Source organism: Vulpes vulpes, chromosome 14 (genome assembly GCF_048418805.1).
Source record: "Vulpes vulpes isolate BD-2025 chromosome 14, VulVul3, whole genome shotgun sequence".
In the NCBI taxonomy this organism is placed as follows: Eukaryota; Metazoa; Chordata; class Mammalia; order Carnivora; family Canidae; genus Vulpes; species Vulpes vulpes.
The window spans coordinates 77,248,529-77,275,557 of record NC_132793.1 but is presented as its reverse complement, the minus strand read 5'-3'; the positions used below and the strand labels follow the sequence as shown (position 1 = coordinate 77,275,557).

At 43.4% G+C, this 27,029-nt stretch overlaps 1 protein-coding gene across 10 annotated transcripts in view; it reads left to right on the top strand.

The window, feature by feature from the left end:
• Positions 1-27,029, top strand: part of PDE8B (phosphodiesterase 8B) — a 264,038-nt gene that overhangs the window by 149,048 nt on the left and 87,961 nt on the right. For 8 of the 10 annotated variants that reach the window (XM_072736959.1, XM_072736964.1, XM_072736960.1 and 5 more), the window contains 5 exons: positions 4,268-4,356; positions 10,550-10,628; positions 14,074-14,214; positions 15,737-15,825; positions 17,945-18,005. In XM_072736959.1, coding sequence (XP_072593060.1) covers positions 4,268-4,356; positions 10,550-10,628; positions 14,074-14,214; positions 15,737-15,825; positions 17,945-18,005 — 459 coding nt within the window. The remainder of the gene's footprint in view (positions 1-4,267; positions 4,357-10,549; positions 10,629-14,073; positions 14,215-15,736; positions 15,826-17,944; positions 18,006-27,029) is intronic. The other 2 variants (XM_072736966.1, XM_072736958.1) reach the window with 1 other exon arrangement.

The window sequence follows — 27,029 nt, the reverse complement described above, 5'->3', positions numbered from 1 at the left end:
ACGGTCTCTGCCAAAGCAAACCTATAACATCTCTAAGCTTAGCCCAGTTATTCAAATGCAGATACCAATATGAGGAACCAAGGATCGTGAAAAATGGAGTACATAGGATACCACCAAAGGAAACTAATAAAGCTCCAGTAACTGACATTAAAGAAATGGTGATCTCTGAATTGGCAATGAATTCAGAATAATCCTCTGCAGGAAGTTGAGTGAACTGCAAGAAAACACAAATAGCTAATGGAATTAGGAAAACAATTACACAAACAAAATGAGAGGAGTTTGATGAGGAAATAGCCATCCAAAAAAAAAAAAAAAAAAAACGAACAGGGAAAATCCTAGAATGGAACAACACAATAACTGAAGAATTCAGAAGCAGGTTTCAAAAGTAGGCTTGACCATGTAGAAGAAGGAATCCGTGACCTGGAGGATAGCAAATTACCCCATTATAGGAGCATAAAGAAAAAAGAAAGAGTGAAGAAAGCCTATGGTAATCATGGGACACAGTGGACCAAAAAGAACCAACCAAACAAACCAAAAACCACATAATATTATCATTATAGGTATTACAGAAGGAGAAAAATGAGGAACAGAAAGTATATTTAAAACAATAATGGCTGGAAACTTATGAATCTGGGGAGAGAAATGGACTTCCAGATCCATGAGGCTCAGGAGACACCCAATAGGTTAGATCCAGATATATAATACTGCTTTGCTATCTTGGGTTTAAAAAAAAAATCCTTGTCATAGACCTGGGAGAAGCAGGAACTGCCTGTGTGACGTGGTGGTTTTGCGCTTCGGTATGCTTCAGTGTGGAAGTCGCAGTGCTTGCGGAAGTCGCAGACTGGTTCACTATATAGGAGAAATGAGTGTTTCTCTTTATTTTTATTTTTTTTAAGATTTATTTATTTTATTCAGAGAGAGAGAGAGACTGAGAAGCAGAGACACAGGCAGAGGGAGGAGCAGGCTCCATGCAGAGAGCCCAACATGGGACTTGATTCCAGGTCTCCAGGGTCACACCCCAGGCTGCAGGCAGCGCCAAACCACTGCGCCACCAGGGCTGCCCAAGAGTTTCTCTTTAGCAGCGTCACTTACTCTCCTGGCAATTTTTCCCATCGCCTTTCTCAAAGGTGCTTTGGTTCTGGACACTATTCTTAGGTGCCGTGTCTTAATGAGAATGCCTAAGACAGTGCTTCTGAGTTTTGGAATGGAAAGTTGCAAAAGGAAAATGGTCAAGCCATGTGGCTGAGACTGAGATTTTTTTTTCTCATTTTCTGAGAAACAATGTAGAATTATTCACAGGTTTCCTAAATTTTAGGTTAAATGTTGACCCACATACCAACATTGTTCTTTACCTGTGGGGCAGGATATCTGGGAGTGTGAGGATGCCGGAGTTTTCCTCATTATCTGGGAACTGAGAGAATGACAGGATACACCGTAGGTCCTGTCAATGAGGAGCTGCGTAGGTGCTGTTAACTGTCCTGGAATTCAGCTTTTAGTTCATTGATCCTGCCTCTGATTGGTTTAGAGATTGGCTGGAGGGCTAAGATCGCACACTTAATACCAGGAGAAACACCTGGCCCTCTCTGCGTGCCAATGCCACTAAGCAGATTAAGGAGGTAAAGTCCACTGTTTGCTTTTTGTCTTGTAACCTGTTGGTGCTGCTCTAGCTGTTTCATTTCCCTTTGTCGGGATATGGTGCTGCTTTTTGCAGTCAGCTACTTAGATAGCACCCTTCTTGGGAACGTGACAAATGGTACCTGTCAGGGAACACATGGTAATCTTTAGGCTGGGGCTGACCAAGGCCGCGTGCCAGCCAGGTCAGGGTGCCCCCAGATAGCTTGAGCTGCTCTGTGGGAAGCACACCGTACCTACTGAGCCTTTCCCCTCCTGAGTTACTGTGGCTCGGGATCAGCGAAAGCTGCCCTCCAGGTGGCTAGTGTCCTTTTTTGGGTAAAATCTTGTCTTTGGCAGCTTTCTCCCTCAGCACCCTTGCAAACACGCCAGCTATTCTTGCCTTCCTTGGGGTTGTTTCTCATCTCTGGGTTGTTTTGTTTGTGTGAAATCATCTGCTGAAGCTCAGCTCTGTGTTGCTAGCTGATTGGCCACTGCATCAGCCTGTGGGTCCCCGAATGGGGATCCGGGAACAAATTGTGCTATCAGATAGTCCACAGCAGCTCTCTTGGAAGCTTCAGCAGCCACGTGTAGACTGCCAATTGCAGGGTGCTCAGTGCCCTCCGAGCCTTTGACAAACCAGTATCGCACTTAGCAAAGGGCAATTGCAAGACCATCTCTATGAACCTTTCTGTGCTCCTTTTTATTTGAGAGGACACTTAACAGGTGTTTGTGGAGCACTTACTAGGTGAACTGCAACAGGCTAGGCCTGTCAGGGGTACATAGGTTGGCCCTCTTTCCTGAGGAGGCTTCCCATGGAGGAGAAAGTGGAGAGCTAAAATGGATTATTTGTCAGGCTCCATTTGAGGGAATTTGCTTAATCTACACTCGAGAGATTTAATATTTTCTCCATTTTTGCAGAGGAGGAAACAGGCCCAAAATAACTAGTTTGCCAGAGCTCATAGTCATGACAAAGTTAAGATGGAACAATGTGTTATTTAACCCCAAATGCCACATTGGGGCCACTAAAGTAGTGGTTCCCAAACTGTACCGTGGAGCACTGGTGTTCCAGGAAAAAAAGGCGTCTGTGGTCAAATAAGCTTGGGAAATTAGTGAGAACTCTGTTCTTGTTCTTCCCACCCCTGGAAATACACAGTGTACACTAGCAACATTGCAAATGAGCATATTGAATGCTCTGAGAAGTTCTGGCCTAAAGAAACATGCTTAAATATCTGAACGTAGGGCCCAGGAATCTACATTTTTAGCAGAATGCCTGATGATTCATAGCAGATTGAAGTTTGAAGGCCACTACTTTTGATTCATTCACATCATTTCAGTAATATGAGTTAAGTATAGCCTGGAAAATCCTCCAGAGAGAGGTAGTAGAATCTTGTGCCTTTGGACTACAAACACACTCATTAAGTGCCAGCTATGTACAAACCAAGGGTTCCAGTGTTTAGAAACCATCACCTGTAGAAAGCTATTGTTCACTAAATACTACAATGTTTAGTTTTTGGATCTAAAGAAAAATAAAATCTCAATAAGTTAGTAATTAGAAGTGGAAGTGAAAATATATTATGATCTTATATACTGATTTTATATATTGTAATCAATGTATTACGTATCTGCATACATATAGGCTTTGGAGCCTAAGGAAAATAAACCAAATGTAATGATATCTCTAGCTTTTGACATTATCAGTGACTTGGGGTTTTTTTTCTTTTTATTTTTCTGAATTTATACATCTTAATGTGCTTGACTTTTATAATTAAAAACAGGCAACAAAAGTTAACTACTAAAGTTTGTGTCTTAAAAAAAGAAACCTGCCCAACTGTGTTTACTGCAATATTTTTGAAATTTATTTTTATCACAGATCCTTTTTAGTATCTTAGAAAGCATCCACTAACAATGCTCAGAGCTTGGCTACAGGCTGTTACATAATCTTCACCCATCCAGAAGTTCAGCCTGAACCTAACCATGTTTAGCTGTGCTTTGTAATAAAAAGAGAAAGTATTTCTCTTCTGTGTGTGTTCATGGCTTCCCCCTTTTGCTTACCCCCTAACAACCTCCCCCTGGAATAGTGGGTGACCTGAGTTATTCCCCAAGGGAGAAGCCATCCACCTTAGATGCATGGAAGTGTGTGTGTCTGCATGTGTGGGTGTGTGTGTGGGGGGTGAGACAGAAGAGGAGGGTACAGTTGGCAATCAGAAGATGAGGAAGTAAGCAAGGAAGGGTCTCTTGCCTTGAAAAGGATCATTCATTCAGTGGCACACGCTGAACATGTCCAGTGTTGGGTTTTAGAAGACCTTGCATAGTGTTATGTGAAGCAAACGTGTTCCAGTAATTAACGAGATTGAGGAGGTAGCCTATGCCCTTGTGTGTTTATTTTCCTGTGAGTATTCATAATGAAGTTTTACCCCACCTTTGTTATCAAGGGAGTTAAATATATGATATAATCTGGTCTGTTGTTTCTCATACATTTAAACAAGCATTGCAAACAGCTTGACTACTATTTTTTTTTTTTTTTATCTCAACTCATTTCAACTTCTCAAGTTGTCTTATGTAACAGAGTTACCTGGGGTGGGAAAAACTAAATTCATTTGACTACTTAAGAAGTAATTGTATGTCTTACATGTTATCTTTGTTTTCTTTTCAGAGATTTATGGAGAATAGCAGCATAATTGCTTGCTATAATGAACTGATTCAAATAGAACACGGGGAAGTTCGCTCACAGTTCAAATTACGGTAGGTAGCAAAATAAGAAGGAACACAAGGTTAACAGTGTTGTACAGAAGCTTTTGTCATCAGGCTGCTGTTCACAGGTTCCTAGCTGAACCCCAGGGATTTTGAAACTGTTAAACAGGTGATGGTAGTTGGTTAAATGGCCAAATCTAACCTAGGAGCCCTTTGCTTAAATGAAATAAATGAGAAAGCGTTTCTTGTTTTGACAATATTTTCCACTATTTACAGCAGTTTTAAAATCATACTCCAGGAAGAGTACTGTATAATTTTCATGTACTTAAATTGAGATTACGAGTAAGCCTTTAAGGATTAGTTTCTATTTAGTACTTTAACATTTATAAATTCCTGCTTGGATTGTTATGAATAGGGGCAAACCAATGGTTATATTTACTATGCTAACCCTAATAATTGCTGTGTAACCATGATAGCAATTTCATGAGGTCTGTTTGTGACTTCAACATGCGAGGAAGTATTTTCAAGAAATTTTAAGTCTCTTTACAGACGTATATGCTTTAAAAGCACGCTTTTCATGATGCTCACTTCTGAGATGGGATTGTGTAGGCATTGAGGTGCTGGTGGGATGTTCTGCTTCTGGGACGTCTGGGGATATTAGGGCCTTAGCTCATGCCTGGTTTTGCACAGCCCCACTCTACCACACTCTCAGACCCCAATTCCTTCAAACTATCCCCCTCAAGTAAGAGAAGGGCAGCGAGGAAGCTCTTGTCAACCTATAGCCCCTGGAGGGAATGGGGGCAGTCTTTAGCAGCTCCAGGCTGTATGGATGCCAGAAGGTCCTTGGCACGGTTTCTCTGTCTGGCCAACCCAGAGCTCATGATGGTTTCAGCCTCAGTGAAAAATAAGATAGCATCTCATTGAACATGGCTATACTTATCTTGATTACTTAATTTACATCCAAAGAGGACAAAACCATTTGTAAACTTAATTTTTTTCTGCCATCCTTGGAAGTAAAATGGAAGTAAACCACAAAGGCAGGCTTTTTTGGGGTTTACCCTGGTTAGGAAAGTAACTTTTTTGATGGATACAGAGCTTTAAGAAATAGTGTTGGGAAGGGTGCCTATGTGGCTCAGTTAAGCCTCTGCCTTCTGCTCAGATCCTCATCTCAGGGTCCTGGGATCAAGCCTGCATCGGGCTCCTGCTTAGCAAGGAATCTGCTTCTCCTTCTGCCTCTGCAACCTGCCCCCTACCCCCACACACACCACCACCACTCATGCTCTCTTTCTTTGTCTCATGAATAAATAAAATCTTAAGAAGAAGAGGAAGAAATAATAATGTGGGGATAAACAGTCACTTTCTTAGGAAAGTATTTTTTTTAAAGTCAAACTAGTGGAAATTCAGGTAGTTTAGCAGTCTTTAGTGAGGAATATTACTAAGGATTTTTGAATATATAAGTGAAGTTTAAAGCCCTTGGTTTTTTTGTATCCTTATATTAGCTTCAGAGAACTTTATAGAATTTTTCAAGAAAACTGCATTGCCTTCAGCAATTTATGTATGTTGTATATTGCTTTTATTCCTTGGGGTCTCTACTGTTTTGAGTCAGGGATAAAAAGACTACTTTTTGATGTTTTCACAATAGATAAGATTAGAAGAAGAGGGGTTTCATTTTTTTTGAGGGGTTTCGTTTTAATTCTTCAACTGTGCATTATCTGCAGCAGAAATGAATGGCTGTCCCCTTACTGCTTTGATAGGTGATTCCCTCATATAATTTTCAGTAACTGAGTTTGGAGTTTTCTTCAGCCACATTCCATGTGATGGCACATGTAGGATGTCAGAGGTGCCTTGTTCCCAGCAGGGCAAAGGCAGGTCTGGCTATTTGAAATAAACATCCTCAGCAAGTGCAAGGATTAAAAGAAAGGGCTGGTTATTGTGCTGATGAAATTTGCTTAGAGCCAGGGCCCTGAACACTCTTGAAAGGTCTCAACAGATTCAAAACTTGGCCAGGTTCTAAGTACATACTACTATGTAAATCCTGGAACTTCTCACCCCTGGATAGCATGGGAGCTGGTTGGAGGAGTTGGACCCATTGTGGAGGGCACGATGAAAAGGCTCAAGGTAGCAATGCAAATCAGTGAGAAGTTGGTGAATGGACCAGGCCCAGGCAGGCAGTGATGCCAGGAAGGTAGGCTTACCCCGTGTGCAGATCCCTTTCCACAGCAGCCTAAGGTTGGCTGGTAAGGAGCCTCTCTTCCCTGGCATGAGCAGCCAGCTAGAGAGCAGCCCCCCTGCAATGGGGAAAGGAAAGCAAGAGTTCTTCGCAGAAGACCAGAGATGGACCAAGTGGTCAGTTTCTTCCATTGCTTTTTGGCTGGTTCTGCCTCAAGCATCTCTAACTTCCTTCCCGTTTTTGGAGAAGGGTGTGTGTGCATGGTGTGACTCTTTCTGCGTACCCTGTGGCCCAGTGGTCAGGGTGAATGACCCATTCTATCATCTCCCCAGCTCCCTCCGCATTCAAGGACATCTAAAGAACCCACCTGCATCTCAGAGTCAGGCAGGCAACTCTGTCACTCTCTGCAGATGGGGAAAATGAGGCTCTTTATTATACAATGCCAGAATAATTATAGTCTAATTATATAATACTTTTCTTTGCAATTCCTCCCCCAGCTGCAGCTAAATATGTGACATTACTAGCATTCTGCAAGGGCAGTCTGTACTGCAAGGATGATGTCAAATGTTGAAGGTAGACCCTTTTGTCCAGGTCTTGGTGTGCGGTAATCATATTTAGCCAAGAAAAAAAAAGGAGGACTATGTGATCAAACAATTACTTAATTTTAAAATTCCATGATAATTTCTACAGAGAAGAAATAAATCACATCTCCATATGCTTGATGAGTTACCTTATCAAATAGGACAACTCATGAAATGGGGACTGCCTGGGGAAATATGGGGTGAATGATGACCACTTACCTCTACTAATGTTTCCATCTCCTTTCTGTGAAAAGAGCTATGCTATCCAAAATGCAGATAAGATTTAGCTGCTTACCCAGAATTTAAACTGATAGTTAGTTTATACTAACACAGTACCAGCAATTATTTCATATTAGTTGATATCTGTTGGCCAGGACTTAGACCCAAATCATCATGTTTAGTTGATTCCCAGTCTTAAGACGGTAGCAGTCCTCAATTTCAAAAAGAATCAAAGTCTCTGAGGGATAGAACCTTGTATTCCATGGAATGCTACACTACTCACTATCAGTAGATGTTTTTAGAGCACTTTATACTGGCATGGGCCCGGGTGACAGGCACTGTGCTCCAGGAATAGAGTCCAAGCTGAAAGTAAGTGGTCCCTGTGGCATTGCAGCCCAGGACTGATGCTGACCAAGAACACGTCTGTGACCGCCCTGGCTGCCTCCCCTTCCCTTTTCCTGCTCCTCCTGGACCTGCTGGGATATAGATTTATGTTCAATTTAGGTTTCTCTAAAGCCACCACCTTGCACAGTCCTACCTGTTGCAGCAGCCTCAATTTGCGTGTGTTTTGAGTAGATTCTAGGGTATCCTTGGTTAGGGATCCAGAAGATAATGCAAATCAACCATCCCAGCCCCAGTAACAGAGGAAAACAGTGAGAGCCAGGGAGACTCTTGAGATGATCATAGCTACCCAGTATGTTGGTGGCAGTTTTGGAGAGGGATTCAGGCATCCTGTTGTTCAGTCGGATTCACTTGGCACCCCATCACACCACTGTTCTTTGTCGACGTCCTGCTGGGGACCCCTGTAATATTTGCAGTGTCCACTGAGAAACTTAAAGGGTCTTTAAGAAGGTGAGGAGAAGTGGTTCCATGGCCTGTACTTCATGGGTTTCCGTATCAAGTTTACCTTCCCTTTGAGCTTTTTCCAGTTTTTCAACTTTTCAACCTGAAAGATAAAAAATTATATCTGAGCTATAGTTACATGATTCCTAGGAACAGAAAATTAATACAGCTAAGGCTCTTCTGCATGAAGAGTATTAATAATTAATGCAAGCAATTAAATTCCCAAACTCTAGGAACATGATTTAAATTGATTACCTCATTTTGCTGCAGGTTTATTTAAGTAGAACCATCAACTAAATTGGTTTAAAGCCTAGGACTACATGGTGCAGTCCAGCATGTCACTGGGAGAAAACAGTCTACTGGCCCTCCTCACGGTCTCCTACCTTGAATCTTGATAACAGTTTGCTTTGTTCCATTGGCCATCACACTGAAGATTTTACACTTTGTGTGATCCACTTTGTGGATCATCATACAATGAATATTTCATAGATATATTTTGGCAGTTGGAGCTAAAGTCTTACATAGGGCAGCTCTTGAATCGACAAAAGCACTAATACTCTTAAAGTACCTGTTTAAATGCTTAGGTGAGGCGTACATACACTTTCACAAAATGGGCAAATGATCAAACATGATCATTTGATAAAGTGTGTTATAGCTTGATTATGCAGCTCTCACATGTAGGGATTATTCCACACAGAGTGTGCTTTTCCTCATCAGACTCCTGGAGGAAGGGAAACACTCTTCTGTGCTGCCAGGTTGGGTTCTGGACCCACATGCCAGGAAAATACTACTGATAAGACTAGCTCTTGTCTCTGTGAAAAGCAAGTTACCAAGTAACTTTGGTAATAATTTTAAATCCTCTTTTATTCTTTTTCTCTTATTTTAAAAGATTGTGTTTACAGATACCGGGATAGTATTAAGACAGTACATGGTTCAAATTAGTTAGATTGGAGCAGTTTAAATAAGAAAACCTATTGGACCCTTCAGGAATCTCAGAGAAGTTAGGCTTACCTTCTCAGCTCACCCTATGGTGATCGCTTATTACCCACCCATACTGGTTACCTTCGTCTCCACAACTGTAGGACTCTTGAACCCTTCGATGTGCTAAGATCTTTTACTCCTCGTATTGATTACCTTGCTATTCTTGAATACGGTTTTTGGTTAGATATTTTGAGTATACTCCTGAGAAGAGATAGGTTGTGATTCACTTTTCTTCTCACCAAAGCCCTTTGAAAGTGTTGGAGAGTAAGGAAATACTGCTCTGGGGTCTTACAAATAATAATAAGGACTATATGCTGAATTCCTACATTATCTGTAGCACTTTGAGAAATGCCTCACATAAACTATTTTGATTTTTTCAGCAACCTGTAAAATGGGTGTTGCTGTTCTCATTTTATAGATGGGGAAGCCGGGGGCCAGCCAGGATAAGAAGTTGCCCACGGTCCCATAACTGGCAAAATACAGAACCAGACTTCACTCAGTTTTTTCTGCCTCTACCTTGTCAATAGTTTAAAACAGGATGGCAAAGTTGGATGCCTCCGTGAGTGGGGAAAGTGAATAACATCTTCAGAGTATGTTTTATAAGAAGCAACATCAATCAAGTAAATTTGCTTTGTTTTGTTTTGTTGTAATGGGTAAGAAAGCCCTCACTGGGGTTCTTTAAACAGCCTGTACAAATAACAAAGCTCTAGTAACCAGCTACATACTTTCTGTGTTAGGTAGTAAATTACTTGCTGTATTTAGAGCCGCACTGGATTAGAAGGTACTGAAAATTCTAACCAAGAAGCTGAGAAGTGGAAATGATTTCAAATATTCCCCTTGGACAAAGAAGGTCACCGAGAAGGGCCTCCTGGGGGGCTCTACGCCTAACCAGGTGGGGGGATTTGAGTCTTTCTGCCTCCGACAGGCCAGTGGGTGTGGTTGAAAGCAAAGTGCCATATAAAGGCTTGTTTATCAGGGGTCATGAAAGTAAGAAAGGAGGAGAAAAATGTTAATCTGTTGCAAAAGGGCAAACAGAATGCCTCAGATTCAATTTGGGCTTAATCAAGTTCTCCTCATTGCTGGGGTCTTGACTTTTCCATGACCACGTGAGGAACAAAACACAACAGCTTTGACCTAGACACGGAGCCTAAAGAGACGGTCTCCTGCTATCTGGTCTCTCGTGTTCAGTATTAAGGTTTCACTCAGCACGTATGTGGTTTGTTCTGTGATACGTGAAGACTTTGCTGGTTTCCACGTCTTCGTGTTATAGTCCCAGAATACTTGCTATTCTTGATTCAAACTAGTTTAGTTCGAAAGGCTAGCATGGTTTTTTTCCTTCAAAAAGGGCATGGTTTTAATGAATTTGGGCAACTGTTTACTTTGATAAGTCAACACATGAAATGCTGATGGTTTTATAGCAGCACTAATGTCCATCTTTTGCAACTTTCAGGGCCTGTAATTCAGTGTTTACAGCATTAGACCACTGTCACGAAGCCATAGAAATTACAAGCGATGACCATGTGATTCAGGTATGGAGACACTTCACCCGGAGATGTCAGAATAGAACCTTTCAAGTTTGAGCCATCCTTTATCGAGGAGCTTTGCCATAATCCTTACATTTCTGTTTATTTTCTTTGGCGAAAGAAACATCAAAGTGTGTAAAGAAAACTGATGGACTTAGTTTGAGAATTAGATATCCAATAAGAATGAAAAATTATTTAGATTAAGAACCTGTGATTTCTTTGACCAAGGTAGGGCAGATCTGTTGGCGATTTGTAAAGACAGCGTTTACATTGCATGGAAGCCTGTCAGAATTGTAGAGTAAGTGCTTATAAATGCCTTTAGGAATGAAATATTTTCCAAGGTACTCATGTATTTGCCTCCAGTTGGTTTATAATCACAGAGCTGGCTTGTATGGGAAAGTTGTCTTCCAAAGGAAAAGTGTATAGTAGAGAAAGCTTTTTGAAGTAAAGTCATCTTACTATATTTGTTGGAAGGTAAGACATTTATGCTTAAACAGTAGTCTGAAATGTAGACTTTTCCATCAGTGGATACCGGCCTGCCTGCAGTTGGTTTGCATGACGGCACTGAGTTTACAGTTGGAGCACTTGCTGTCATCAGTACAAACCAAAGACCGTGCCCCACAACAGAGCCCCCCACTGCACACAGACACACCCTGCTCTTGTACCCTCAGCATCTCCCCTGCCTAGGCCCTTATAAACAGGTTCATAACGTAATCCCCTATACATTCAGGAACTCTATAAAAGAGACACAACTGTCCCATAATACAGATGGGGAAACTGAAACCCAGCAAGATCAAGGAATTTACTCAGGGAAAGCCCCATTTAGTAAGTATTGGAACCACAATACATAGCCATGTCTTTCTGACTGCAGAGCTTTCCTTCCTTTCCTTCCTGGTTCCCTGTTTGATTGTATTTATAGAATTTTTCTGGCTGCTCCTTGAGGTGGGTCTGGAAACTTCCTCATGTTGCTGCCTGTGACTGCCCACCTGCACACAGTCAGGCCTGCATCCTGGACTGCAGACCGAGACATGTTTGCTACTGACATCCCCCTCACTTATATCCAGGCTAGCACCTCAGTTCCATTCATGGAACACATTTGCTTTGTACCCCCCTTTGACAGGGGACCGTTGGGTTATGATTTTTATAATGAGTAGGAGGGGCTCCCTGTTCTCCCTGCTTCCCCATTTGTAGTTTCATTGGTGACTCCTTGAATAGGAAACAGAGTCCTTCATTCTGTAGTGAGCAACAGGTGGTTTATCTCTGGGGGAGGTAACGTGGGAGTGTCCTCCCCTCCCCAACGCTACCACGAACAGGAAGAAATGGACTACGCACTGAAAAATCTAAATATAAAACTCTAAAGCAAGGAGAAAGAAGTTGAAGAGAGGGTATTATATGCCAGGGGGAAGTAAAATGACATTTGTGTCCCGTGTTTCAAGAGGAGTCCTTGTGGACGGGGTGTCTCACATGTGTTCTTACCCCATAGCAGAGTCCTTCGGGCACTGCCTCTGAAGAGCACGTGCCTCTGTGTCACTGCTTCAGAGGTCAAGTGGGAACACTTCAATTTAGGAGCAGTGCTTACCTTTTGTCCATCCATCTAAACTATTTACTTTATGACATTTACGTGCAGCTTGCCATGTACCAGGCACAGTACTAAGCATTTTTACATTCTCATGTAATTCTTAAGACCATTTGATGAGCCAGGCACTACCACTAGAGCCATTTTACGGGTGAGGAAGCTGGGCACCGGGGAAGGCCAGCGGCTTGCCCGCAGTCCCAGAGCTAGTCATCGGCAGAGCCGGAATTTGAACTTGAGGGTGTTGGCTCCAGAGTCCAAGCGCTGGAGTACCTGCTGCATTCCGAGGTTGCAGGAGCCCTAGCAGGAGCAGAGAGCCATGACTTGTACCCATATTTTCGACTTAATAACGAAGGTAGAATAAACACACAGGAAAATATAGGAGGATTTTGTCAGCAAGGAAAACAGTACATATATCACATATTTACTCGATAGTCTTGAGGATCCAGAGAGAAAGCCTAAGGTGCCTTGCCCTTGGGAATTTTTATGTCTAGTGGGGGGAGAGAGAGAAATAAACAGAAATTTGGACTGAGCGTGAGAAGTCACTAGAAAGCTTCACGGGAGGGAATGCGAGCCTGTAGGAGTGGCACCAGCTCAGACTGGGCAGAGGGTCAAGCACAGCATGCGGGGGTGGGGTGGTGAGTGGGATTTGGCGAGGCATGGAGACGGGGAAGGGGCATTGTAGGTAGAAAGAGCAGGTGGGCAGAGGCCCGGAGGCGAGAGGAAAGCCTAGGCAGCTCAGCCCGCAGGGGCAGGCCAGCCTGGTGGGCAGAGGCCATGCTGCGTGGCTACTGCAGGGGGGTGCACACCCCATGTTAGTGACAGGAGATCAACCAAGACAATGTCGCCACTACCCCCTTCTGTCGCTCTTACAAGGCCACATGTTAAGGCTCCAGAGCAACTTCCCAGCCCCTCCAGTGCCCAGGTTTAATGTGTCAGTAGAGGCTTTGTTCTCAAGGGAACAGGTCCCCAAGAGTCCCTGCATTATCAGGCTCCTTACCGCTGCCATCAGAGCGGAGCGCAGGAGTGATGCTGATGACAGCTTGCAAGGATGAGTCTGAAGCAGCAGATGGATGGGCATGATGTCCAGAGAAATCCATGACTTAGAGGCCATACGGTCACATTTGCCCCATGTTCTTTGTCTTGCCCCCTCTCATTCAGCATCTCATCTGGTGATTATTCTTTGAGAAGAAATTGGAGGGTGGAGATGGGAGCCAGGAGTCAGGCAAGGGAAAAGCTCTGAATTCCAGGGCCCTGGGCAGGAGTTTGGAAAGAAACGTGTTAGTCTGCTCACCTCGGAATGTGCTGAGGGGACCTCTTCTCACGCCCACGTGTGCCCAGCATGAAAGGGCTGCTTTCTGCCCAAGTTGTTTAATCAGATTTATCGTTGAGGTTAGATGGGAAGTGGCCCCAAGCCATAGCGTTGGTTAGTAGATAGTGGCAATTAGAAAGGAGGCATGAGAGATCAAATCTCTGCCTTGCAGAGATGTGACTAATACAAGCCCATGACCTGTTGAACTAATTAATTTTTATTCTAACTGCTTTTTATTTTTTAAGTTTTTTTATTTCATGAGCAATTGAGGATGAATAAGGCCCACAAGAGGCTGGCTCTACAAGACGAGGTCTTCTTGTTCTTCTCCTGGTAAAGAATTTCTTCCAGTATCTTCTGGTGTGCTGAGTGAATACACTGCTGCTCGGGAGTGAGGCAACTAGTCCAGGAGGCTTAGTGATGTGAGGGGGACCAGCTGTCACACATCAGAGAGTGCTCATCTAGGGAACTTCTTATTGATATTCCAGTGTGTTCCTCTGGGTGCCAGCAAGCACTTGTGGGGGAGCACAGCTTACCTGCCCTGACCTATAACCACCTCCTGTTCACAGTATGTCAACCCGGCTTTTGAAAGGATGATGGGCTACCACAAAGGCGAGCTGCTGGGGAAAGAGCTCGCCGAGCTGCCCAAAAGTGATAAGAACCGGGCAGACCTTCTCGACACCATCAACACGTGCATCAAGAAAGGCAAGGTGGGTGAAACAGGCAGATCTGCAAACCCCTCCCGGTGCCTTTTTTTCCCTGTGAGTTCTAGGTGTCATGTCTTTAAGATGAGATTCTTTCCTAACAGGATAATTAAGTGAAAGATCTCTTAGGTTTGCAAAGTAAGTCCATTTTGGGGTTAATTTTGGACACCAAATGAATCTGGTACTTAGGATGATACAGAATCTAATGGGTTTGCATAAGGAGAGTTTATCCTTTGGGTGACTGTATCCCCCTGTCATCGCTGCAGTATCATTCCTACCTCTGAGCAGAGTGCCACCCAGGCAGCTGTCACGTTTTTAGTGTGTCCAGTGTTGGGGTGATTCAAAGTATGTCATATCAATATTTACATATGGGCCCAATTCTTGGTCAGTTTCCCTTTTTCTGTTCTCTTTCCTCATCACAGTTAGGTAGAGACCTATAGCTCATTCTCCCTGTCATGTCAGTTTGTGCAGCCGCTGAAGGCAGGGCTGTCAGGGCCATCAGCAACTTTCCCCAAGCCCTTCCCTCCAAAGGAGGAGTGTGGCTCCTACTGCTGGACCTCCTGATGCATTTTCTTTTAAGCATGCAGAATGCTTTCTCAGATTATTTCTCTCATCTTGCTTTCTCTGATGTGAAGTAGTTACATAAGTACTGTATTCTTTTAATTGGGGACCACTTTTTAGGAATAAAATAAGTTTGGGTTTATATGACAGGCAACATTGATTTTACAAATAAGAGCAGTGAGCTGAAAATGGAATTGGGACATTATCAAGTACTCTAAAAAAATTTTGCCAGGAGAGTGACCCCAGTGTACATACCAGTTAGCTGCCCTTGGGAGAGAGGAGGCAAGAAAAGGCTGTAGAAAAATTCAGATTCTGATGTATTCCCTCCCTCCTAGAAATAGTGGAGGTGCCAGAGGATCCCCCTTGAGGACACCAGGTTCTTTGTTCCAGCTGGCTCCCTGGGTCCAGAGGCAGCAAGAATGTTCATACTCTCCTTTGCTTGATTGATGGAAATTGCTAGGTGCCAGACTAATCCCAGAGAAGTCTTAATAGGATGCTCTGTAGGAGAGTCAGATGATAGGTTTCAAGGAAAAATTAAGAGATAGGAATTTAGAACCACATTCTCCACTTCCTAATGTGGGCAAATCAGTTAGAATCTCTGAGCCTTGGCTTACTTATCTATAAACTAAGGATGATAATATCAAGCTCAGAGGTTGCCGTGAAGATTTTAAGGGAGACCCTGTAACAATACCTTGACCTGGTGCTGCTACACCCATAGGACTGAGAGTGGAAACTCAACCCACTCATCAGCTTGGACACTGGAAGGCCAGTCTGGAGATGGACATGTTGGTCTTTGGGGTCTTTGTGCATGGTGTCCACGAGTCTTAGGTAGTAATGGGTGCGATGGATGCAATGATAGAGCGGTGTTTTTGTTTTGAAAGTTAATTGCTTAACTTGACAAGACCCTCTGTAGAAGTAGCTGTAAGCTTTGATGGAAGGATTTTAAGAGCTCTCTTTGTCTATGTAGGAGTGGCAGGGGGTTTACTATGCCAGACGGAAATCCGGGGACAGCATCCAACAGCATGTGAAGATCACCCCAGTGATTGGCCAAGGAGGGTGAGAGTGAATTTCTTGATCCATTTTAGTTGAAGGGTTTCTTCTTTAGAAGGGTTCAATAGGCATTTGGGTTTGCCTATTGAAATGCCAGTGTAAGCATTAGACCCACCAATATGGTGGGTTGGGTTGTACATAGTATATGCCGGGGACAATTCCACGCAGCTGGCAACAGCTCCCAGACATGGCTTCCCCTCCCCTTCTCTTCTCCTGTTTATAGGCTTTACAAAGTATCTCCCCAGCTGCCCACCTTCACTTGGTCACCTGTGGTTCCATTATCCCCACTGACCTCTGTGTTTAGGCTTTCCCCTGTTATAAAAACAACAAAACATCAGGGCTCACTGGCCTCAGTCCTGCACTGGAAGTCAGTCTTCTCTCCTTGAGGCACTGGCTCTGTAGTGGTTTTCTCCGGGCTGGCTCTGGGTTTGTTCCACAAGGCAGAGAGCACACTGGAGGTCACTGTTACATAGAGAAAGGGGTGTTTGACCACAGGCTGAGGTGATCTGATTTCATTTAATCTCAGATTATCAGACAAGACTATTTAAGAAGGTAAATACATAATTTCTTTTCCTTCTCCCAGTTAAATTTTGTGAGAGGGTTTACAAAGCCAAACAGGATCCCCAGACAAGAGGTCACTGAGGAGCCTTTAGTAAACTGGCTTGAAGGTCAACATTAGCTTCATAGCATGGATTACAAGAGACATACACTGTTGTGTGATGTTTTGTCAGGCCAGTAACCAGAGTGGAGAGTCTTGCCTATGACTCTTATGACTACCTGAGTTCTTTCCAAATTGGTGGTTAACAGACACACACACACACACACACACACACACACACACAATGTAAATTTAGCAAAATGCCTATATTTCATTTCCTCTCCAATTTTACTTATTTATTAAGATTTGAAATTGTTAACCCTTGGTCCAGAGACCACACTGTCTTGTATTTTCTGCCATTTAGGTTCCCTCTGGGTGGTGGGGCCCTGGCAGGCCTGACAAGGGTTATGAGCATAGACAGAGACCTTCTGTATCCCCGTGGCTTGACCATTTCCACCAGCAGTCCGTGCTCAGTGCCATGATGGCTGTCACATTGGTATTATCATCATCCTTAGACCATCTTCTCAGAAAACCTGAGCTAAGATTGACTGTGTATGTGACCGGAATTCTTAGGTAACCAAGGCAGAGGAGATAGTATTGCTTGGTAATTTCTGTCAGAATGAATTTTTCTGATCTTCCTGATTTTACAGATAAGAGAGAAGTTCTTCTGTCTAGACAGTGTTATTTTTCTCCCACTTGTAGGCAGTGCACTATCAGAGGAAATTCTTATTAAGAGTAGGTAAATCTTACCTCTTCCTGTTTAATGAAGCTCATTACAGAATAACCAGAATTTTCTATGCTCTCTTCAGAGTCTTCCAGAGAAAATTGAATCAAAGGAAGAGAGACAGAGGAGACTCTTGGCTCTTCCTATATAATCTCATAGAGTTCTCTGGAATTCCTGGCTCCACCGTCAGTAGAAAATCTACCTTGAAGTGATTTTTGTGCAGGGCTGAGGCAGCGATAGTCTTTTTCTGGTCTCCCTTGTGGTCACGAGCAAGATTGTAGGCTGTTTTGGGATTCTGTCCATAACCTTGAAATAAGACGAGTTTTCTCTGCCTGAAAAATATCGTTATTGTGATGACCATGCCGTCAAAGGATATGAAATATTAATGTAAGAACAGCGACTGTGGTAATCTAGTCATTGTCCAAATGAGTCTTCTGCTTTTTATATAAGCTGTAAAATTATTAGTGTCAGCAAAATTAAAACAAATTTTATCAGGAGTAGCATTTCGTCCTATCGCTGAAGATAGCTAGGAGACAAGCTTCAGGAATGTTGCAAAATGAAATACCCATTAGGGAAGTGTTTCTGAGCCAACTGTGACTAAAAGGGAAGCACAGCTTCTCAAGGCATATGTGGGCTGTGTATGAAAAATGGGTTTTCTGTAGAGTAGGTTTTGTTTGAAATTTTAATCTGCCCTAGAATGGACCCTGGGTTTGCTTTAAGAAATTCTGTTGATGTTTTCATTTGCTGACTTGTTGAATCATCTCCTATCTGACTCACTAATAACTGATAATTTATGTTATTAGGAAAATTAGGCATTTTGTCTCCCTCAAGAAACTGTGTTGTACCACTGACAATAATAAGCAGGTATGGTATTCAGTTTCCTTCCTTTGCTTTGTCAGCTTGACCCCGCATTACATTCTCACCACTGTTACCTGCTTGTCTTTCTCCATAGCTCACTGTAGTTGTCCATTTAGGAGGTTTATGGCAAAATTAGGCTCCTTTGACAAACAGTTAAAAAAAATTTCCCACAAGCTTCTGCTGCTTTATTAGTAGTGCACATAAGTTATGATTTAGCTTCTGGCTATGCAACTAAAAACTAATATATTTTATGACACCATAAAATTCTTCTTCCATACAAAGATGTTCTGTATTTTTCTATCTTAATTTCTTAAGCAAATGAAAAGCCTATATGTATTTGAGCATTTCATGCGTACAAATTCATATCAAAAACAATCATTTCAAGTTAGTAAAAATTAACATTGTGAGCGCTGTTTGTACCATTATATCATGTACAACAACAATACATTACAATCTTGTCTTCAGGAGTAACAGAATTTCAATAAGTTGCTATACTTAAGAACTTTTAAAGATAGTTTTATCACAGGGAGAAATATTGATATTGGTACATATGTATTTTAAGTTATACTTTTAATACTGAATTAGGTGTATTTTCACTCATACTTAAAAGTTTATTGGTTGAAAAGTAAGTGAAGAAACATAATTATCGGTGACCTGTGTTTGAAAATACAAAATATGGCCTTTGACGTAGATGGAGATTTTAAAAGAAGAGATAATACCTTGAAAGGATATGAAGGTCTTTGGGGCGTAATAAATTTTAGGGGAGCAGGTTGGGGACTTGGAAAGTGTGGGCTCAGATGGTGGAGGCTGGCCAGGCAATGAGAGAAACTGCCCCCCGCCCTCTGCCTTGAGTATGCAGCTCCCATGGGAAGGTGGGCCTGGGTACAGTGAGCTGTGCAGGACTTTCAGCTGGTGTCTCAGCCCATCAGAGGTACCCATGTCCCCATACCTTTTTTTTTTAATAATGATTTGATACTAGTAAATATTGTAAAATGATTACACAAAAGTCAGGTTAACATGTATCACCAGACATAATTACAAAATTTTTTCTTGTGATGAGATCTTTTGAAGCCTATTCTCTTAGCAACTCTCAAGTTTACATTACAGTGTTAGCAATAGTCACTGTGCTCTACATTATATCCCCATGACTTATTTATTTCCTAAGTGGAAGTGTGTACTTTTGACCCCCCTCACCCCCACCCTCACCCTCACCCCACCTCTAGCAACTAGCCTGTTCTCTGTATCTGTATGTTTGGTGTTCTTTTTGTTTTCAGCTATGCATGGAAGTGATACAATATGGTATTGTCTTTCTCTGTCTATCCTTAGCACAATGACCTCAAGGTCCATCCATGTTGCAGCAAATAGCAAGTTTCCTTCTTTCTGATGGCTAATAATACTCCATTGTATATATATTCCACGTTTTCTTTATCCATTCATCCATCAGTGGACACAGGTTGTTTCTGCCTTGGCTATTGTAAACCACGGTGTAGTGAACATAGGAATGCATATATTCTTTCAAGTTAGTGTTTTCATTTCCCTTGGATAAATGTCCAGGAGTAAATTGCTATAACATATGGTAGTTCCATTTTTAATTTTTTGAAGAACCTCCATAGTGCCTGTGCCAGTATACATTCCTACCAACAGTGCATAGGGGTTCCTTTTTCTCTGCATCTTAGCCCACACTTGTCATTTCGTATCTTTTTGATACTAGCCATTCTAACAACGGTGAGTCAATAACTCCTTGTGTTTTTGATTTATATTGTCCTGATGACTAGTGATGTTGAATGTTTTTGCGTGTACCTCCTAGCCATTTTTAATTCTTCTTTGAAAAAGTGTCTATTCAGATCTTCTGCCTATTTTTGAGTCAGATTTTTTTTTGTTTTGCTATTGAGTTATGGGAGTTCTCTATATATTTTGACTATTAACGCTTAACCTGATATAATTTGCAAATATTTTCTCCCATTTGATAGGTTGCCTTTTTGCTTTGTTGATGGTTTCCCTTGATGCGCAGAAACTTTTTAACTTTGTAGTCTCAATTGTTTATTTATCTTTCTTTTGCATTTGCTTTTGTGTCCTGTCCAAAAAATCATAGCCAAGACTGATATCAGGGAGCTTAGCCTCTGTATTTTCTTCTTGGAGTTTAATTTTTTAAAATATTACATATGTTCAAATATTTCACCCATTTTGAGTTGAGTTTTATATATATTCTAAGATAACCGCTCAGTTTCATTCTTTGGCATGTGACTGTCAAGTTTGCCCAGTACCATTTATTGAACAGACTATACCTTCTCCATTGTATATTGTTGGCTTCTTATAAATTAATTGACCATATATATCTGGGTTTATTTCTGGGCTCTCTATTCTGGTCCATTGATCTATGGTGTATGTTTTTATGCTAACACCATACTGTTTGGATTACTATAGCTTTGTGGTGTAGTTTAAAATCAGGGATCATGGGGACGCCTAGGTGGCTCAGTGGTTGAGTGTCTGCCTTTGGCTAGGGGTGTGATCCCAGAGTCCCAGGATGGAGTCCCACATCAGGCTCCCTGCATGGAGCGTGCTTCTCCCTCTGCCTGTGTCTCTGCCTCTCTCTCTTTCTCCCTCTGTGTCTCTCATGAATAAATAAATAAAATCTTAAAAAAAAAAAGAAATCAGGGAGCATGATGCCTCTGGCTTTATTATTCTTCAAGATTGATTTGGCTATTCAAGCAAAATATTCTAGAATAGCAAAGGGAATCATGCTTTTTCTTAAGATTTAGTACAACATAAAATGCCTTTCTCAACACTGAGAATTTCATCTAGAATCAGAAAGTTTTCATTTAATATCACCATCACATAGAAAGGCAAGTCCTTGGAGACCTCTGGGAAAGGAAAGGAATTGACCTGCATAGAAAAAATAAATTCTCTCAACAACCAAGCTCACACATTCTGGGGGGAAGGATGAGGTCTACATGAAAGGTGACATAGATGGAGGGAGAGGTGTAGGACATCCTGGTGGCTCGTTAGAGACAGCCTCCTGAACCCAAGCAGGGCCAGCCAGCCTATCATGGGCCGTGAAGCTACCATGCAGAGTGCAGACCCACCTAGGCTCATTCATGCTCATGCCAGAAATGAGCCAAGTACAGTCCATGTCCAAAATCAAGCAGAGCCTTTGCCTACCAACCTAGGTTTGCTTCTCCCTCCTTCCTCCCTTTATCAGTCAGTCGATCCCCAGTCTCCTTGTCACCAGACTCCTGCAACCATGTGAGCCCAAATTCTGCTTATCCTTCACGGTCCATCCCAAGGAATGTCAAGTGCCATGCCCCTCCTGAAGCCCCTGAGTACCTTCTTTGCTGTGTATCACCTGCACTGTTATCATGGCTCTTTGTGTGCCTAACTGCCCTCTCCTCTCTGGTGGGGTCACTTGTCTTTGTGAGCCTATCCTGCCGGGTGCATAGTAAGTCCTGCAGCTGTTGGTTAGCCTGAATGGAATTCAATGTCAAGTTCCTGGCTTCCTGCCACTTTCAAACCCTCTCTGCTTCACAGAGAAAAGAGGCAATCCCTTCGTATATGACTTGGGGATACAGAAATCACAGGGCCACCTCTTTTCTGATGCTCTAAATAGAAATGTCTTTATTGCTGTGAATTAGCTGCTGTTCTAAGAAGAGTGGAAACGCAGAGCTCGGATACCCTGAGCCATTGACGTCACCTAATGGTGCAGCACAGGCCTGGAGAGACACTTAGATTTTCCAATAACAAAGAATTTTTATGTCTCTGGCTAGCCACAGTGTTTTTCCTCCTCATCTAAGGAGGCTGAAGTGAATGGTGATGGGTCTGTGACGGGAAGGGCTCCCCAGGGGGTGGGAGCAGCCTGTCTGAAGGCGGTTCTGGCCCTGCTGCTTTCTGGAGGTTAGCCTTGACGTCAAGAGCCGCCCATGGTTTTGCATTTTAACAAGGAATGAAATTGCAAGCCAGGGTGCTATCTTCTGGTGGTGCTTGTCATCAGCAAGGACCCCCGTTCCTGTGTGAGCCCTGTAGCTTGTTGCCAAGGGGCTGGAAGTGCTCAGTGAGGTTTGTTGGCTGTAAACAGCATCTACCCTTATACAGCATACTCTTGCTCCCCAAATGCATATTAAACACATGAGCTGGAGCCAGGGCTGGTCTCTGCCCCAGAAGCTGTGGGGGTTCCAGACAGATAAACAGGTTATGTTCCTAGAGTACAGTGCAGGGGGAGGTGTGACCCAAGAGCAGGAGAAGCACAGATGCAGGACCAAAGGAGACTGGCTAGAATTTTTTTTAGGTGTCTTCTAGGATGAGGGGCAACAAACTGCACCCTCCAGGGCAAATATGGTCTGTTTTATATGGAAAGTTTTAGAGGAATATAGCCACTCTTTGTTATGTTGTGGTCGCTTTCCCACTACAATGGCACAGAAGTTACCACAGACATTATGTGGCCTATAAAGCCTAAGATACTTACTCTCTATCCCTTCATAGGAAAAGCTTGCCAGCCCCATTCCTAGAGGATAATTTTCTCTTTGGACAACCCCCTTTCCTAGGTTGGGGACAATCTGTCTGGTATCCCAGCAATGATCCCCTTCATGCACACATTTCTTTGGGCCCTTTGCTTTCCTGCCACCCCTGTGCCCTGGTGCAGAGCCTGTCTCAACCCGTTTATATGAATAAGACATGAGGACCTATTCCCGTAAGACTTTTGCCTTTTCATGAGGTCTAAATCCAAATCTGAATGCATGACTCAAAGTGGAATTTCAGGGACCTGCTACCATGGTCCAGGAGTCAAGCTCGTATAGGGAAAGGAGACTTCTAGGATCCTGCTTTCACACTAGCTTCTGCTAAGCTGGCCAGCCAAAGCAGAGAGGCCTCAGCCCTGGTGTCCCTACAGTGCCCACCCTTGGTGCTTCCCCCATTCTCGCTTTTTCTTCCAAGCCTTGGCCATGAGAATTTGGCTAGCTAGCCATATGATCACAGCCCTCCCAAAAGCCAGCATGCCAGTGGCAGGCGTGGGGCCTGGCAGAGACTATGGGAAGCCAGCAGGCAAAAGGATGGCAGTGCAGCTGGGAGTGTTGTGTCCTTTGGTTGGCTCACCTGGTCTCTTTTCTCCTGGATGGATGGCTCATAGGCCATGGAGAAGACTCAGAGAGGTGTAGAGATTGCCTGTCCAGTAAGAGGAGGTTGTTTGTTTTAGAGAAGTCAGGGAGCACAGACACCCATGAACAGCTCCAGAAAATATTCCCTGTTCCTTCGAGTTACAGCAGAGGAAGGTCTGTGACCAGGCTCAGAGGAGGCACGCTGCTTTCTGGCTAATCAAGGTTGCAAGACAAACCTAGGTGAGAACGGAATAGGAGCAGCAGTCTGACCTGCCTTTTGCACAGGGCTTTCCAGACCCGGGGGGTGGGGAAGTGGGGAAATACCTGATTTTGGAATTCCCCTGACAACCTCTACATCCTCATTTCAGGAAGAAAAGTTATTTCAGCAATGAAAAAACAGGGAAGGACATAATCTCTGAAGGAGTAGCTATTGAACTTGAGTAAGTTTGGCTTATTGGAAAAAAAACGTTTTTTTCTATTGCAGACTGATGGGAGCATTGTCATAGCCTAACATCAGCATGGGGATGGACATTTGGGGGTCATTGCTTTATTTTTCTACAAGATTCATCTGTTTAGAGAGGGTGGTGGTGAGGGAGAGAGAAAGCTGACTCCGCGCTAAGTGCGCCTGACATGGACTTGACGCAGGACTTGACCTCATGACCCTGAGATCATAACCTGAGCTGAAATCAAGAGTTGGATGCTTAGCTGACTGAGCCACCCAGGCGCACCTGGGGATCGTTACTTTAAAAGCACTTTCACCCATATAACTTGTTTTAGAATAGTAGGGGCCGAAATGGGAGCTGAATTGTCCAAGTTTGCTGTGATGGAAACTTGCTTTGAGATCAAGTTTTGGAGGTTCATTCATATTTTCTTTTATAGTATGCTATTTAATCGTGAAACTATAAAGATTAGGGAAAAATAGAACCTACTACAGTAATAATGCATATGACTAAGCCTGCCAGAAGTGCCTAAAACAAGATACAAAGGCTATAGAGTGGCAGGGAGTAAGAAAGGAAAAAGAACAGGTCTTCAGTTTCGTGAAGGGTTCATGTGGGGAAGGAGGGCCTGGGTCCTGATGAAGGCAAAAACAGTGGGAAGTTTTAAGGAATAAGATTAGACTTAACATTGGGAAGAATTATTAGAATGGACAAGGCCTCTACAAAGTTTGTGGGTACTGACTGAGTCCATCACTAAGGGAGATATTCAAATAGAACCAGTCTGAGCACTCAGTAGGAAAAGCTGTCTGGAGAGGTCACCCACTGGCCAGAAATGCATCTAGATCAGTGGTTCTCCAAGTGTGGCTCCCCAGAGCAGCAGCAGCCCTAGGAATCTGCTGGAATTGTGAAGTCATACCTACAGAATTGAAACTCCATGGTTGGGCCTAGGCGATCTGTTTTAAGAAGCCCTCCATGTGATTCTGACTCACTCTGAAGTTGAAGAGCTACTGGACAAGATGAATGGCTGCCAGACTCTGATACTATGAGCTCTGGTCACTGGTTCATGGATAGGGTCTGTTCTGGGTTCAATTTAGTCAGAAAATTTTTTTTTTTAAATCCTGGCCATCCATTCCTCCCCTCCTGAGTATGGGGCCCCAGACCCACACTGCTCAGGACGCCGCATTGCAGAGGACCCCCAGCTCTCCTCCAGCCATGCCCAGCCTATGCCCTAGACCCACCTGTCCAGTCGTGAAATGTGGCTAGAGGTGTGCTCCAGGTGTAAACTACATGCTCAAATTCAGAGACTTAGTATGAAAAAGAATGTAAATTATCTCATTAAAGTATTGTACTCTTCTATTGATGACATGTGATAGTATCTTACCTATATTGTGCCTAAAATATTATTAAAATTAATTTTGCCTGTTTCTACTTTTTAATTAGGCTGCTAGAAAATTTAAAATTGCACATGTGGTTTACATTTGTGGCTCACAGAGTATTTCTGTTGGGCAACTGGTCTAGCCCTTCCTTCCCCTGTCAAATCTTACCCTGAGTCCCACTTCCCTTGTTCAGGTGACAGGGGTCAATGAGCCATGCATAGTCTAGTTTGTGCCAGTGAGCCAGCAGCAGACAGCCTCCCGTGGGATGAAGCTATGATCTGCTCCCCAGGCCCCTAAGAATGCTTTCTCTATTATGGGAGGAGGATCTGCACTTGAGCAGACCTTTAGGGGGCATTTTTATTTGGGGAGATATGGGGCACCTTTCATGAATTCTCAAACTGCAGCAGAAAGTTAGCTTTCTCTGTTAGAGCTCTTGGGTGGACAACAGGAGCCCTGGGTGTCTTGCTCACTGGCAGCTTCCTGCCCCTGCCCCCAGGCCCATTCCCATTTCCCAGCCCCAGACTGGCCTTCTCATGGTCCATCCTTGCTCTTCCCTATCCCAAGGCTTCTGCTCTCTCCACATTTGCCAACTTCTGTTCCCCCTAAGCCTTTCCATCCTGATAGGTGGCTTGACCTATAAGCGTTTCATGATTTTTGGACTCCTCCTCCCAGGCGTGGCTGAACAAGGTCCTTGATACTAAGACAGTCTAATAGCTCATGGCATTCTATATAATGGTGCAGGCAGCAAGGGGAGACAGGCACACAGGAATCACATGATGATTTCTGCTCATTGCTAGTCCCTGGTGATACAAATGTTTGAATTTGTCCCAAATGCCCAATATTTGAGATCTATCTCATGTTTTTAATGGCATCAACTGTTTACAGCTTTGTTGTCCTTTAGAATTCAACCCAATTTCTCCTCTCTTCAAGAAGACTTTGAGAACCTGCCAGCCATGTCTCCCCTGCACCTGCCATGAGGTGACAGTGATGCTTCTCTTCTGTGTCACCTGTTGGACTATTTTTTTTAAAGATTTATTTATTTATTTATGATAGACAAAGACAGAGAGAGAGAGAGAGAGAGAGAGAGAGAGAGGCAGAGACACAGGAGGAGAGAGAGAAGCAGGCTCCATGCCAGGAGCCCGACGTGGGACTTGATCCTGGGACTCCAGGATCGCACCCCAGGCCAAAGGCAGGAGCCAAACCACTGAGCCACCCAGGGATCCCCACCTGTTGGACTATTAATCTTCACCTGGTTTGGATCAGTGCTCACCTTGGGGCAGGGACCCCACTGTTTGTGCTCAGGAGCATAGGAAATTAAAGATGAAGCTTCTGTGTCCTCCCAAACGAGTATTACACATAGAGTGTTGATCTTTGTGTAGCTAGTAGGTCTCATGTGCTGTTTCATATTTTCCATGTTCTTCCAAGGCACACATCCAAGTTTGACTTCTTAAAAGGAAGTTGGAGAAAAAGGGAACCACAGTTGAAAACATGACCTCAGTTATCCCTGGAGTGTCTATTCATATTTAGAAATTATTTTTATATAATTAGTCTATTAGCATGATGCAGAGTTTGTACACATATACTCACAGTACATGCTCCAAATATTTATTGATGTATTTGGTAAAGCTGCTAAGTAAACAAAATTTTTCCATTTAGATTTAGAACATATTTACATGAAGCTATTTAAAGAAAGGCCTCTGATGTTGCAAAACCACAGTTTTTCCTGAGCATTACACTGGAACTGCCAAACCCTGAGCAAACATAAATGGAGTACCTGCTGTGTGTCTGAGGGTACAGACAAGTAGGAGGTCAAAGCAGGGAACAAGGACAAGCAGGGACACCAAGAATGCAGTGATGTGTGGGGAAGTCTTGGGTCAGAGGAATGGAAAGGCACAGCTTCATGGCTGGTGTTGCTGGTGGCCACGTGGCCAATCATGACAGGCTTCAGGAAGGGCCCTAAGGGTCTGAAGCTGAGGGGGTGACCTGGCTGAGGAGGAGGAAGGTGAACTTAGAACGTTCTGGCATGCAGACCTACACTGAGCACCGTGGACAGATAAACAAGGTGACCTCACCCTATCAGAGCAGCTTGGCCGCGCGTGGTCAGCAGGACCGCAGGGCCGGGGCTGTCTGCCC